The 13,339-nt window shown below is 43.8% G+C and overlaps 1 protein-coding gene across 3 annotated transcripts in view; it reads right to left on the bottom strand.

Moving 5' to 3' along the window:
* LOC126416765 (probable phospholipid-transporting ATPase IIB) overlaps window positions 1-13,339 on the bottom strand; it is a 173,583-nt gene that overhangs the window by 63,796 nt on the left and 96,448 nt on the right. For all 3 annotated transcript variants that reach the window (XM_050084607.1, XM_050084608.1, XM_050084609.1), the window contains one exon: window positions 2,199-2,360. In XM_050084607.1, coding sequence (XP_049940564.1) covers window positions 2,199-2,360 — 162 coding nt within the window. The remainder of the gene's footprint in view (window positions 1-2,198; window positions 2,361-13,339) is intronic.

Genomic DNA, 13,339 nt, shown 5'->3' with positions numbered 1-13,339 from the left:
AAGGCTGAGCCAGCCACTCTGCAACACACTAAAATCTTCAACCTAAAAGCCAAGACAAGACACACAGATAGGGAAAAGATGAACAAGGCAAACAAAAAGCAAAGAAAGAGTGAGGCAGAGTTAAAATTAAAGAAAGATGAAGGCCTGGGAGAGGACGACACCCACCCTTAGATTGAGTGACAAAAAACCTGTTCACAAATAGAATGTATAACTAGATCAGCCATTGGGGCACTGTCTCCTAACTAGATCAGCCATTGGGGCACTGTCTCCTAACACCACAGGTAATGTGGCAGGAAGGTTAATAGTCCACCTCAGGGTGGCTAAAATTGGGCAGTCCAACAAGATGTGGACCACAGTCAAGTGGGAATCACAGCGACACTGAGGTGTGTCCTTGCAATGGAGGAGGTGACCATGCATCAGCCAAGTATGGCTGACATGGAGCTGGCAAAGAACAACAGAGACCCTGTGAGTGGCTCCCATGGATGACCGCCACAAATTCATTGTCTCCTTGACAACACATAGTTTAATTGGTGTACTGAGGGTGTGCCATTCAGTATCCCAGATACCGAAAACTTTACGGCATAAGACTGATTGGAGATCTGTGCCCAATGTGCCAATGTCTAGGGTCGGTTTACTGGTAGCCTATTTGGCCAGTCCGTCAGGAAGTTCATTTCCCGGGATCCTGATATGTCCTGGAATCCAGATGAAGACCACCCCACAGCCACAGTTTTTGAGTGCATAAATAGACTCCTGGATATTCATTACCAGAGGGTGGCAGGGGATGCAGTGGTCACGAGCTTGCAGTCTGCTTAAGGAGTCACTACAAATGAGGAAGGAGTCACCTGTACACGAGTGGATATGCTCAAGAGTGTGAAAGATGACTAGCGGCTCTGCAGTGAAAACACTGCAGCCATTGGCAAAGAGCAATGTTCAGCATGTCCAACATGAGCAGCATACATAGCACATGCCCGTGGGGCATTTTGATCACAATAGCCACACATCAACATGATATCAACCTTTTCTGCAATTGGTAAATGGTCCATTTTAACACGGGTAATGTATCACGAAGCAAATACCGTCCGCACTGGCAGAATGTTACGTGATACCACATACTTGTACATTTGTGACTATTACAGCGCCATCTATCACAAAGCGAAAAAAATGGTCCAACTAAAACATTCATATTTCTTTACGCACTACACGAATGTGTAATAAAAAATGGGGGTTCCTATTTTTAAAAACGCAGTTGATATCTGTTTGACCTATGGCAACACCATCTAGCGGGCCAACCATAGCGCCATCTGGTTTCCCCCTTCAAGCTAGACGAGTTTCGTTCTTTGTAGTTTTTTCGTTTGATGCTTATTTCGTGAGATATTTGGCCCGGTCGCTATCAATGGACCACCCTGTATATTTCTTCCATCTTTCAGTCTTCCCTTATTTGCTTAGTGCACACTTGCTATCTCAACACTTGAAATTTATAAAGTAGCTTCTCTTTCCTCCAGAAGTTACTTTAATGTTCTTTCACAAAACATTTACCTTCACTATTACTACTCATACTTCTACCTGTACAGCTTTCTATTCACTTCTAGCCATTTCTGCTTTGCCATTTTGCGTTGTTTCTGCTTTGCCACTGTGCTTTGAAGTCAATCTCATTTTTTATGCATCTGTATTCCTTGTTCCTTGCTTCATTTGCTGCATTTCTATGTTCCTCTTTCATCGATTAAATTTAATCTCAAGTGTTATCAAAGGACTTCCACTGAGATTTGTCTTTTCAATGTATTTTTGTTGGGATGATTTCACTATTTTATCTCTAGAAGTTATCCATTATTGTTCGGTTGTGTGCAAGGCTAACATTACAAGGATACATTAATGACTAACTGGACAGTTGGCCCTGTAACTAGTGAAATGCCATTGCCCCTTCAGAAACTATACATTAGTCTGGTCTCTTTACACAGAAACCTTTTGACATAGTTACACCAATGGTTCAGCTACCCCTATTGCTGAGGTATGCATGCCACCCTACAACAGCAAAGTCCATGGTGTGTGTGTGTTATACTAAACAGTCGTTAAGTTATACTCATTAGCACAAATTTGCTGATAATTCCTATTCCAAGGCCTTTATAGTTGATAAGATAAATAGAGGCAAACTGCTTTATCAACACTTAACATAAAACTGTTCTACATTTTGAATTTCTTACCTTAACTATTACACCCATCCGTTTGGTTTCTGATGTGAATGGGAAGATTTGCAAAATAGAGTACGAAAAGATGTGACCACTTGGTGTTCTTAGCTGCATGCTTACAAGATCTCTACGAACAAGAGCCAGTCCCACTTGCTCAGTCCATCGCACCAATGCAACCTAAACAGAGATCATACACAAACTGAGAATATCATATGTTATATGAATAACACACCGGCAAACATGGAAGAAAAAAAAAAAAAGAAAAAAGAAAAAAAAAAAAAAAAAACAATTCCACAAATTTCAATGAACAAGAATTGTGTGTGTAAGGAGGTGATAAGATAAACAGTTTTGCTTCTTATAACTGATAACTCTTTAATAATGCACACTAGATTTAACAATTGCAGATGAGTTAATACTCAATTTCACAGTACAACTAAGCTAACTCCTGTAACTCTACATGTTCCAACCCAGCCAAGAAATGAAAAATACTTTTTTTTCCATATACTATATGCTTACTGTCACTACAATCTGCATTAATGCATATTTCAGGAAGCATTCTATTCTAGTTTAGTGAAACATTAGAGCAGTGTACCGTGCCAGGACCAGAGCCTATTTTTCCAATGAAGTGGAAGGTACAAACATCTGAGTGAAGTTATGAAGTAGAAACAGTAGCCCAGTCACTGTTTCATAGCAACAAATTTGGGTTATCTGTCATCAATTCGGACACAACACACAGTTTAAACCTATCCCAAATGATTATTTTCATTACATGCCTCCAAATCTGTATCTGTAGGGATCTGAAAATGCAGCATTTATTTTTAACAAAATTTGTGTCTATTTTGAGAGAAATCAGAACCTACGTTGGTGTAACAAGCACCTATTTTGGTGAAATAAGCATCTTTTTTTGTAAATGGTTACGGGATTAAAAAACCGTGGTTCACCTGGCCTGGGTGATAGTACCTAGTGACGGCCCCTTACCAGGGATACGGTGAAGACTTCAATGGCAGCATAGGCGGAGAAGATGGACTTCGGTACGGTGGAGCTGGTGGAAGAGGCACCCTCTTGTCCAAGGCCAAAGTGGAAAGAGGGCACGACGGTTCCACATGTTAGTGGTGGTGCCCCGACAGTGTCTCGTCCACATGTTAGTGGTGGTTGAATAAGTAATATTCCAGGCTAACAACCTGGTCTTACTTTGGGAATTCAGGGATGACTTCAGATTCCCAACTCTTTACAATTTACAGCTTCAAGTCGCAAAATGGAAAGTTCGCACAATGAATGCTCTACCCCAGGTGGTAACATGATGAGGAATCCACTGTTACATCATGTAATGCAATGAGACCTAGGATTCTGGGAGTCCCAACATTTGTGATGAAGAAGAGATGGCATATATTGAAAAGCCTTCCAAAATTCAGTTCAAGAAGAAGTACTACTTTGGAACGTCAAACGTAAATTCTCTTCTGATAACTGGGAAACAAAAGGAATATGAATTATTTTTGCAGAAGAATGATATACAAATTATAGCAGTCCAGGGAACACGATTCTTAGGTGAGTATATAGTTGATACACAACATTATAGAACTTATAAAGGGAAACCAGCAGTGAGAATAATGAAAAACATGCTGATGTTTGGAACAGAATTTTATGTAAACAGAAAAACCTTAGACAGTGCAACAAAATTTAGATCGAATTCAGAAAGAATATCTATGTTAACAATAAAGTGCAAGAATAAAAGTTACACCCTCATAAACTGTCATGCACCTATAAATGCAGACAACAGAAGAAATCTGGAGACAGTAAATCAGTTCTGGGATCTTTTAGAATCTGAAATTTCTATCATACCTAAAAAGATTGTTAAAATACTTCTTGGTGACTTCAATGTGCAAATTGGAAAGGATAATAAACAGAAATGGTGAAAGACTGATCAATATGTGTAAAATGTTCCAGTTAAAACTCATGTCCACACATTTCTGCAAACTACCAAGAAAAGCCAAAACTTGGAGACATCCAAATTCAAACCTACGAGAATTTCAACTGGATCACGTAGCCATATCTAAAAGGTATAGCACGGAAATTATGAATGTTAAAATAGTCAGAAATGGGGAATTCGACTCAGATCATTATATCTCTAAGATTAAAATAAAATTTCTCCCATCTAAAACAAAAAAAGGTGACCAAGAAAGTGATCAGATACAACACCACTACAGCTAATATTACAATAGAAAATATATAAAAATTTAGAGAAGAAACTGAGACAAGTAAAGAGGGTGATTGGCGTGAACTTCAGATGGTTCAAATGGCTCTGAGCACTACGGGACTTAACATCTATGGTCATCAGTCCCCTAGAACTTAGAACTACTTAAACCTAACTAACCTAAGGACAGCACACAACACCCAGCCATCACGAGGCAGAGAAAATCCCTGACCCCGCCGGGAATCGAACCCGGGAACCCGGGCGTGGGAAGCGAGAACGCTACCGCACGACCACGAGATGCGGAACTTCAGATGCAAATAACTGAAGCAGCAGAGAAAACTTCAGGATTGACCAAGTATAAAAAGAAGACATGGTGGATTGAGGAGTGTGACGAAGCACTAATACACAGAATTCAAAAATGGAGAAAAAGAAGATGTTCGAAAAAAGAGTAAGACCTTGAACAATTCAGTCAACAAAGAAAAGAAACATCAAAAATAATCTAGAAAATCAAAAGAAACTTTGAAAATTCTCAGCTTATTGAAATAGAAGAAAATTTCACCAAAAATAATACTGGAAATTTTTACCAAACTTTTAAACACATACTTAAAGCTGTTAAACTGTCCAGTTCCAACAGATAAATTAGAATTTCCAGCAGCACCTCAAAACCCAGAGGAAGATTTTACACCAACAGAGATAGAAATTCATGAAGCCATCAAAACACTCAAAAACAGTAAAGCAAGTGGTGAAGACTCCATTACAGCAGAATTATTGCAGTGGTCAGAACCAAGAATCATAAAGGATCTACAACTGCTTCTTGAGAACATTTGGAAAACTGAAAAGATTCCAGTTGAATGGAAAACAGCATTAATCCACCCAACACATGAAAAGGGAGACAAACAAAATGTCAATAATTACAGAGGAGTGTCACATCTGCCAGTGGCATACAAAATATTATCAAAAATTGTCCTGAACAGAGTGGTAGATACTTTAGACAAACAACTGGGAGAATATCAGGGTGGTTTTCGAAAGAGAAGATCCTGTGCAGAACAAATTTTTAACTTAAAAACAATAATTCGCCATTGAATGTTAACCAGAGAACCAATAATAATATCATTTATTGATTTCAAGAAAGCATTTGATTAAACAGACAGAGAAACAATAGATAAGGTCATTAGAAAATTTGGAGTTAAATCAAAATTAGCATATATAATTCATGAAACACTAACAGGTACAACATCTAAAAGTCAAATTTACGGGAGAAGTATCTCAGCCATGTGAAATAAAAACTGGTGTTAGACAAGGTGATGGTTTATCACCTTTAAACTGTTTAATTGTGTTCTAGAAAAAATTCTAAGGATATGGAATTCGGAGCTAAAAAATCACAAAATTGAACCAATAACTCTGGGAAGGAAAACAAATGGAATTAAGGTAAACTGCTTGGCTTTTGCGGATGATTTTGCAATACTTTCAGAAAACCTGACAGAAGCAGTTATTCAGATAAACCACCTGGGGGCTGGGGGAAACAGAACTGGTCTCAAAATTTCAGCTCAAAAAACAAAATTCATGACAAATATAAAAAAGTGTGCCAAAATTCATAGAAACACAAATAGGTAAAATAGAGCGAGTAAATAAATATCTTGGAGAGACTACACAACAGAGCTGACTAGAAAAAATCTGCAATAGATGTAAGAATTAACAAAATGGAAAGAGCATATGGTTTGACCAAAAATATTTCCAACAAGAAATGTGTATCTAGAAAAATAAAACTAAAACACTACACCACAGTGGTACGAGCAGAATGTTTATATGGATCTGAATGCGTAACGATGAACTATAAGATGGACAGACTAGAAGTACTGGAAAGAAGGATTATTAGAAAAATAATGGGTGCGATAAAAACTGCAGGTGGTTGGAAAATAAGTAATGAGGAGATCTACAAAAATGGAAAGAAAATATCTGAAGTAATGGCCAAACAAGATTCACCCTTTTCAGACACCTCTACCGAATGGATGGAAATAGACTAATAAAACAAATACTTCTATATTTCTGGAAGAAGAAGAAATCGACAATAGCATGGATTACAGAAGTAAGAAAAGATCTAGGAAGAAACAACATCAAAGAATCAGAATTAGCAGAAAGAAACCATTTTAAAAATAAAATACTAAATTTGGAAGGTTTTCAAAGCAGAAGAAATAAAAAATCAGGAAGGACATGGACAGAAGAAGGGAAGAGACTTCATGGGGAGAAAATGAGGGAATACTGGAAAAATAGTAAACAACAACAAAGGAAGAAAAGGAACTGAAGCTGTTAACATGATCCCAGTTGGTCAATACAATAATAATAATAATAAATGGTTTCCTCCTCCACAATAAGAGCTTTTTGAGCGGAATATTTTATTCTGCAAAAACTAGCAGTTGTTTGTTCTGTAGCAGTATGTGCTAGTTTCTTTTCCTCGACACTATTTAAGCTGTCAGAAAATGATTGTTTCTGTTGAGAAGCAGCAGTATTTTCTCGCCAGACAGTGGACTGCTACTCTGATTTAAGATGATTCTTGACATTATTTTTCTTTTTCCCACCCAGTTTGATAATTACGAAATCTGCACAACACTTGTCTCAAATCTATTGCATGTAAGCACTGATAACATATTGCAGATCCCATTTACAGACCATGCGAGCCCTACTTGACGATGCTACAGACAGAATAACAAGGTGCTTCGTGTGGAAGTAGGACAGAAAATAACTATTTGCACTTTATATGAAGAAACTCAGCATGGTATCTACAGTGCAGACACTACAAGTGTAGTAGGAGGCAGCGAGCACAAGGAAACCTCGGACACCTGATAGGTGAAGAGCGCTGTGAGGGTAACAAGTCCCCATCTCCCTTTCACAGGTCAGTCAGCCTACACCCATGTCCTTTTTTTTTTGGTTTTGGTTTTAGGGCGCAAAACTGCTATGGTCATTAGCGCCAGGTCCGTGACTTAGGAAACAGTAAAAATCGAAAATGGAAACCAGCAGAAATGGGAACGAAACTCAAAAATTGGAGAAACTAAAAGCAGAAGAAAGGCTTAAAAATCCACTACGGAAAGGGGTTGGTTGTTCCCAAAAAAAAGTTTCAAATGACTGACGTCATTTCACTGGCACTAATAAACTCGAGAACGCGATCGGCCAAGCGCGTGTCATCTGCTAAAATGGACGATATATCAGGCGACAGCTGTAGACGGGCACGTAACGGAGTAAAATAGGGGCACTCAATTAAAAGGTGTCTTACCGTCCACAACTGAGAGCAGTGGGGACAGAGTGGAGGAGGATCGCCGCTTAAAAGATGTCGATGGCTAAAAAGACAGTGCCCTATCCGGAGTCTAGTTAAAATTACCTCCTCCCGACGACGCATTCGGGAGAAAGAGGTCCAAGCACAAGGAAGAGCTTTCATGTCCCGCAATTTATTATGGGGAAGTGTCGACCAATGGGCGTGCCATAAAAGAAAAACTCGATGACATAAAACGCTCCGTAGATCGGTGAAGGGAATCGACTGAATAGCTGGCTGAAGAAGAGAGACTGCAGCCTTGGCCGCTATATCGGCCGCCTCATTTCCACAGATACCAACGTGTCCTGGGAGCCAGAGGAACGCCACCGAGACGCCCCCCAGGTGGAGCAAGCGCAGACAGTCCTGAATCCGGTGGACCAGAGGGTGGACAGGGTAAAGAGCTTGGAGACTGAGGAGAGAGCTGAGAGAATCTGAACAGATAACATACTGTATCTGCTGATGGCGGCGGATATAGTGGACAGCCTGGAGAACAGCGTAAAGCTCCGCAGTATAAACCAAACACTGGTCGGGAAGCCGAAATTGATTTGGGGTGTCGCCAACAATATAGGCACTCCCTACACCTAACGATGTTTTCCAGCCATCAGTGTAAATAAATGTGGCTTCCTTCATTTGTGCACATAGAGCAGCAAATGCCCGACGATAAACAAGTGAAGGGATACCATCCTTGGGAAATTGACAAAGGTCACGGAGCAGGCAGATCCGGGGATGGAGCCAATGCGGTGCTGTACCCCAAGTTGTCAAGAAGGTTTTAGGAAAGAGAATGGAGAAGTTGACGGAAGCGGACTCCCAGTGGTAGTAGGGAGGAGGGGTGGCCTGCGTACCCTACATCAAAGGAGGCGTCGAAAAAAATGTCATGGGCTGGATTAGCAGGCAGGGAAGACAGACGGCTAGCATAACGACTCAGAAGGACTGCTCGCCGACTGGACAGCGGAGGTTCAGCAGTCTCAGCATAAAGGCTTTGCACAGGGCTGGTGTAAAAAGCTCCAGACACTAAACTTAATCCACGGTGGTGGATAGAGTCGAGACGACGAAGAATAGACGGCCGAGCAGAGTAGTAAACTATGCATCCATAGTCCAATTTCGAGCGCACTAAGGCGCGATAGAGGCGCAAAAGGACCATTCGGTCCGCTCCCCAGGAGGTACCATTCAGGACACGGAGGGTGTTGAGGGATCGCAGACAGCGAGCTGAAAGATAGGAAACATGGGAGGACCAGCACAGTTTTCTGTCAAACATAAGACCCAAGAATTTAGCGACGTCCGAAAACGGAAGGTTGACAGGTCCTAGATGTAAGGAGGGTGGAAGAAACTCCTTACATCGCCAAAAATTAACACAAACGGTCTTACTGGGAGAAAAACGGAAGCCGGTTTCGATGCTCCAAGAGTAGAGGCGATCGAGACATCCTTGAAGACGTCGTTCAAGAAGGCTGGTCCGTTGAGAGCTGTAGTAGATTGCAAAATCGTCCACAAAGAGGGAGCCCGAGACATCAGGAAGGAGACAATCCATAATTGGATTTATGGCAATGGCAAACAGTACAACACTTAGCACGGAGCCCTGGGGTACCCCGTTTTCTTGGGAGAAAGTACGGGAGAGAGTAGTGTTCATCCGCACTCGAAATGTGCGCTCTGCCATAAATTCGCTAAGAAAAAGGGGCAGCCGACCTCGAAAGCCCCAAGAGAACAGTGTGTGGAGGATGCCTGTCCTCCAACAGGTATCGTATGCTCTCTCCAGATCAAAAAATATTGCTACTGTTTGGCGTTTCCGGAGAAAATTGTTCATGATGTAAGTGGAGAGAGAAACAAGATGGTCAACTGCAGAACGATGCTTTCGGAAACCGCATTTGGCAGGTGTTAAAAGACTGCGGGACTCCAGCCACCAAGCTAAACGGCAATTCACCATACGCTCCAAAACCTTACATACACTACTCATGAGAGAAATGGGGCGATAGCTAGAGGGGAGATGTTTGTCCTTTCCAGGTTTCGGAACAAGAACGACGATAGCTTCCCGCCATCGTCTGGGAAAAGTACTGTCGGTCCAAATTCGATTACAAATGCGAAGGAGGTAACGCAGACTATGGGTTGATAAATGCAGCAACATTTGGATGTGGATACCATCCGGTCCTGGGGCGGAGGAGCGAGAAGAATAGAGTGCATGTTGGAGTTCCCGCATGGAGAAAACAGTATTATAGCTTTCGCGATTTGGAGAGGAGAAAGCAAGAGGTTGCACTTCCACTGCATGTTTCTTCGGGAGAAACGCTGGCGGGTAATTTGAAGAGCTCAAAATCGCAGCAAAGTGTTTACCCAAGGAGTTAGAAATTGCGACGAGGTCCACTAACGTATCACGCGCGACAGTGAGCCCAGAGACCGGGGAGACACTACGCGCGCCAGATAACCGTCGAATCCGACTCCAAACTTCCGAGGAGGGAGTGAAGTTGTTAAATGAGCTAGTAAAGAATTTCCAGCTTGCCTTCTTGCTATCGCGGATGACGCGACGGCATCGCACACGGAACTGCTTATAGCGGATACAGTTGGCCAAAGTAGGATGGTGGCGGAAAACGCGAAGAGCACGTCGCCGCTCACGTATTGCGTCACGGCATGCCACGTTCCACCAAGAAACTGGGGGGCGCCGGGGCAATTCGGAGGTGCGTGGTATTGAACGTTCCGCAGCTGTAAGAATAACGTCTGTAAGAAGTGTGACCCCATCGTCGACGCTAGGAAAGTGACGGCCATCGAATGTCACTAGAGACGAAAAAAGTGTCCAATCGGCTTGGGCAAACTTCCAGAGTCGCGGGCGCATATATGGCAGTTGAGGCTGCAGTCTAAGGACACATGGAAAGTGGTCACTAGAGTGTGTATCATCAAGGGCGAACCATTCGAAGCGCCAAGCTAGCGGAACGGTACCGACCGAAAGGTCCAAATGAGAGAAATTTGTCGTGGAGGCAGACAAAAATGTAGGGACCCCAGTGTTGAGGTAAACTAGATCCGCTTGATGGAAGACGTCTAGCAATAGTGAGCCACGTGGACAAGGATGTGGAGATCCCCAAAGCGGGTGGTGGGCATTGAAGTCCCCAACCAGCAAATAGGGGGGTGGAAGCTGACCAAGAAGATGAAGGAGATCAGCTCGTGCCATTGGTGTGGACGATGGAATGTATACAGTACAAAGAGAAAAGGTATATCCAGAAAGGGAAAGACGGACAGCGACAGCTTGGAAGGAAGTGTTTAAGTGGATTGAGTGATAATGGAGAGTATCATGGAGAAGAATCATGAGTCCTCCATGGGCTGGAGTGCCTTCAACAGAGGGGAGATCAAATCGGACGGACTGAAAATGGGGGAGAACAAAGCGGTCATGGGGACGCAGCTTTGTTTCCTGAAGACAGAAGATGACCGGCGAGTAGGATCATAAGAGGATCGACAATTTGTCCCGATTGGCTCGAATGCCACGATATTCCAGTGGATAATGGACATAGGGTGAACAGAAAATGGAGGAATGTGACCAAGGTTGCCGTCAACTCAACGACTGCTCAGAGCTTGCGACCGACAACATGGAATGGCATTCAGCCAAAGGCAGAAGATCCTGATCCATAGATTGTTCAGGAGCAGCTCCTGCCACCAGCGATCGGCCGTTTGATCGGCCGCCAGCAGTGCGCCTCGGCGACACAGAAGACGGCCGAGGGCGATTTCCGCCAGGTGGTGCTTTAGATGGGACATGCCTTGGTGGAGAAGGAGATGAACTGGGTTTCTTATTAGCCTTCTTGGAAATATGATGTTTAGATGAAGGGGGAACCGATGGTTGTGAAGTTGGGGTACGTAAAAAATCTTCACGATATGCTCTTTTTTCGAAGTCTTGGTGTCTGACTTGTGGGCTCGAGATTTAGCAGAACCCGATGAAGGGTGAGCCATAGAGTGGGCAGGCGAAAGTGGTGAGGTTGAACAGGCGATCTTTGCGCTGGCCGATCTGACGACCGTGGTACTAAAGGTGAGGTCGCAAGTCTGCGTGGCCACCTCCTTTGTTGGCCGAGGAGAAGCAAGGACAGTGCTATATTTTCCTGTCTGAGGCATGGTGGGCTGTCGACTGGCGAATAACTTTCGAGTAGCAAAGGTCGACACCTTTTCCTTCACTCTGATTTCCTGGATGAGCTTTTCGTCTTTAAAAATGGGGCAATCGCGAGAGGAAGCAGCGTGGTCACCCATACAGTTGATGCAGCGAGGGGATGGAGGTGGACAAGCACCCTCATGGGCATCCTTGCCACACGTAACACATTTGGCCGGATTGGAACAGGACTGGTTGGTGTGATTGAACCGCTGACACCGATAGCAACGCGTAGGGTTTGGGACGTAAGGGCGAATGGAAATTATCTCATAGCCTGCTTTGATTTTCGATGGGAGTTGAACTTTGTCAAATCTCAAGAAGACAGTGCGGGTTGGAATGATGTTCGTGTCACCCCTTTTCATAACTCTATGAACAGCCGTTACGCCCTGATCAGACAGGTAGTGCTGAATTTCTTCATCAGACAATCCATCGAGGGAGCATGTATAAATGACTCCACGCGAGGAATTTAAAGTGCGGTGCGGTTCAACCCTGACAGGGAAGGTGTGGAGCAGTGAAGTACGCAGCAATTTTTGTGCTTGGAGGGCACTGACTGTTTCTAACAACAAGGTGCCATTCCGTAATCTGGAACAGGACTTTACAGGACCTGCAATTGCATCGACACCTTTCTGAATAATGAAAGGGTTGACCGTGGAGAAGTCGTGACCTTCGTCAGACCGAAAAACAACAAGGAACTGTGGCAACGATGGAAGAACTGTCTGTGGCTGAGACTCAGTGAACTTACGCTTGTGAGCAGACATAGTGGAAGGTGAGGAAACCATTGCGGAAGAAACCCCCATGATTACCAGCGTCTCCGATGGCGCGCTCCTCCCTTGTGGGGGCCCTCACTAAGGGCACTCCCGCCTTAAGTGATTGTTCACACCTCAGGTCACACCTCCCGACAAACGGACAGAAGGACCAATCGGCACCTTCGGAAGGTATCAGCTCGGGTAATCACCCCTCCCTGGGCCTGGCCGTTACCAGGGGGTACGTACGTGTCCTACCCGTCTACCCGGGGCGGGGAATTACGCGTTACCCTGTCACCGGTTACGCATGGAAATGCGTGGGTCGGCCTTCAGACATGCACAGGGAGGAAAAAAGAGAAAGGGAAAGGAAAGAAGAGGGGTCTCAAACGCCGCAGCAGAGAAAAGGGCAAAGAGAAGAGGTAAGGAAAAGAGAAGGACTGAGGAAGGACGAAGACTTGCAAGCGGAGAAAGCAAAGAATTTGTAACAGTTTTGAGCGTCCGTCTCCGGACGTAGGCACAAACCATACTCCCAGAGGGGGAGAAAGGGAAGGAAAGAGCCAGAAGTGAGGGGAGGGGGGGGGGGGCAAAGATGGGGGATAGGGAAGGATGCGGAAAAGGAAGATATGCAGCCCGGAAAGGAAGGAGGGCCACATTAACTCGGGGTCCCGTGCTCACAACGCACGTATCCACAAAAGAGTTGTGGAAACCCTGGGGGGACCCATGTTCTGTTTTTCTGGGAAAGGAGAACTGACAAATGGATTACCTATCCCTTCTGGTACTGAGAAAGTCGTACTCAAAGCATGTGAAGCA

The sequence above is a fragment of the Schistocerca serialis genome, chromosome 8 (assembly GCF_023864345.2).
Source record: "Schistocerca serialis cubense isolate TAMUIC-IGC-003099 chromosome 8, iqSchSeri2.2, whole genome shotgun sequence".
In the NCBI taxonomy this organism is placed as follows: Eukaryota; Metazoa; Arthropoda; class Insecta; order Orthoptera; family Acrididae; genus Schistocerca; species Schistocerca serialis.
The sequence above is the reverse complement of the archived record's forward strand: the minus strand, read 5'-3'. Positions and strand labels throughout refer to the sequence as shown.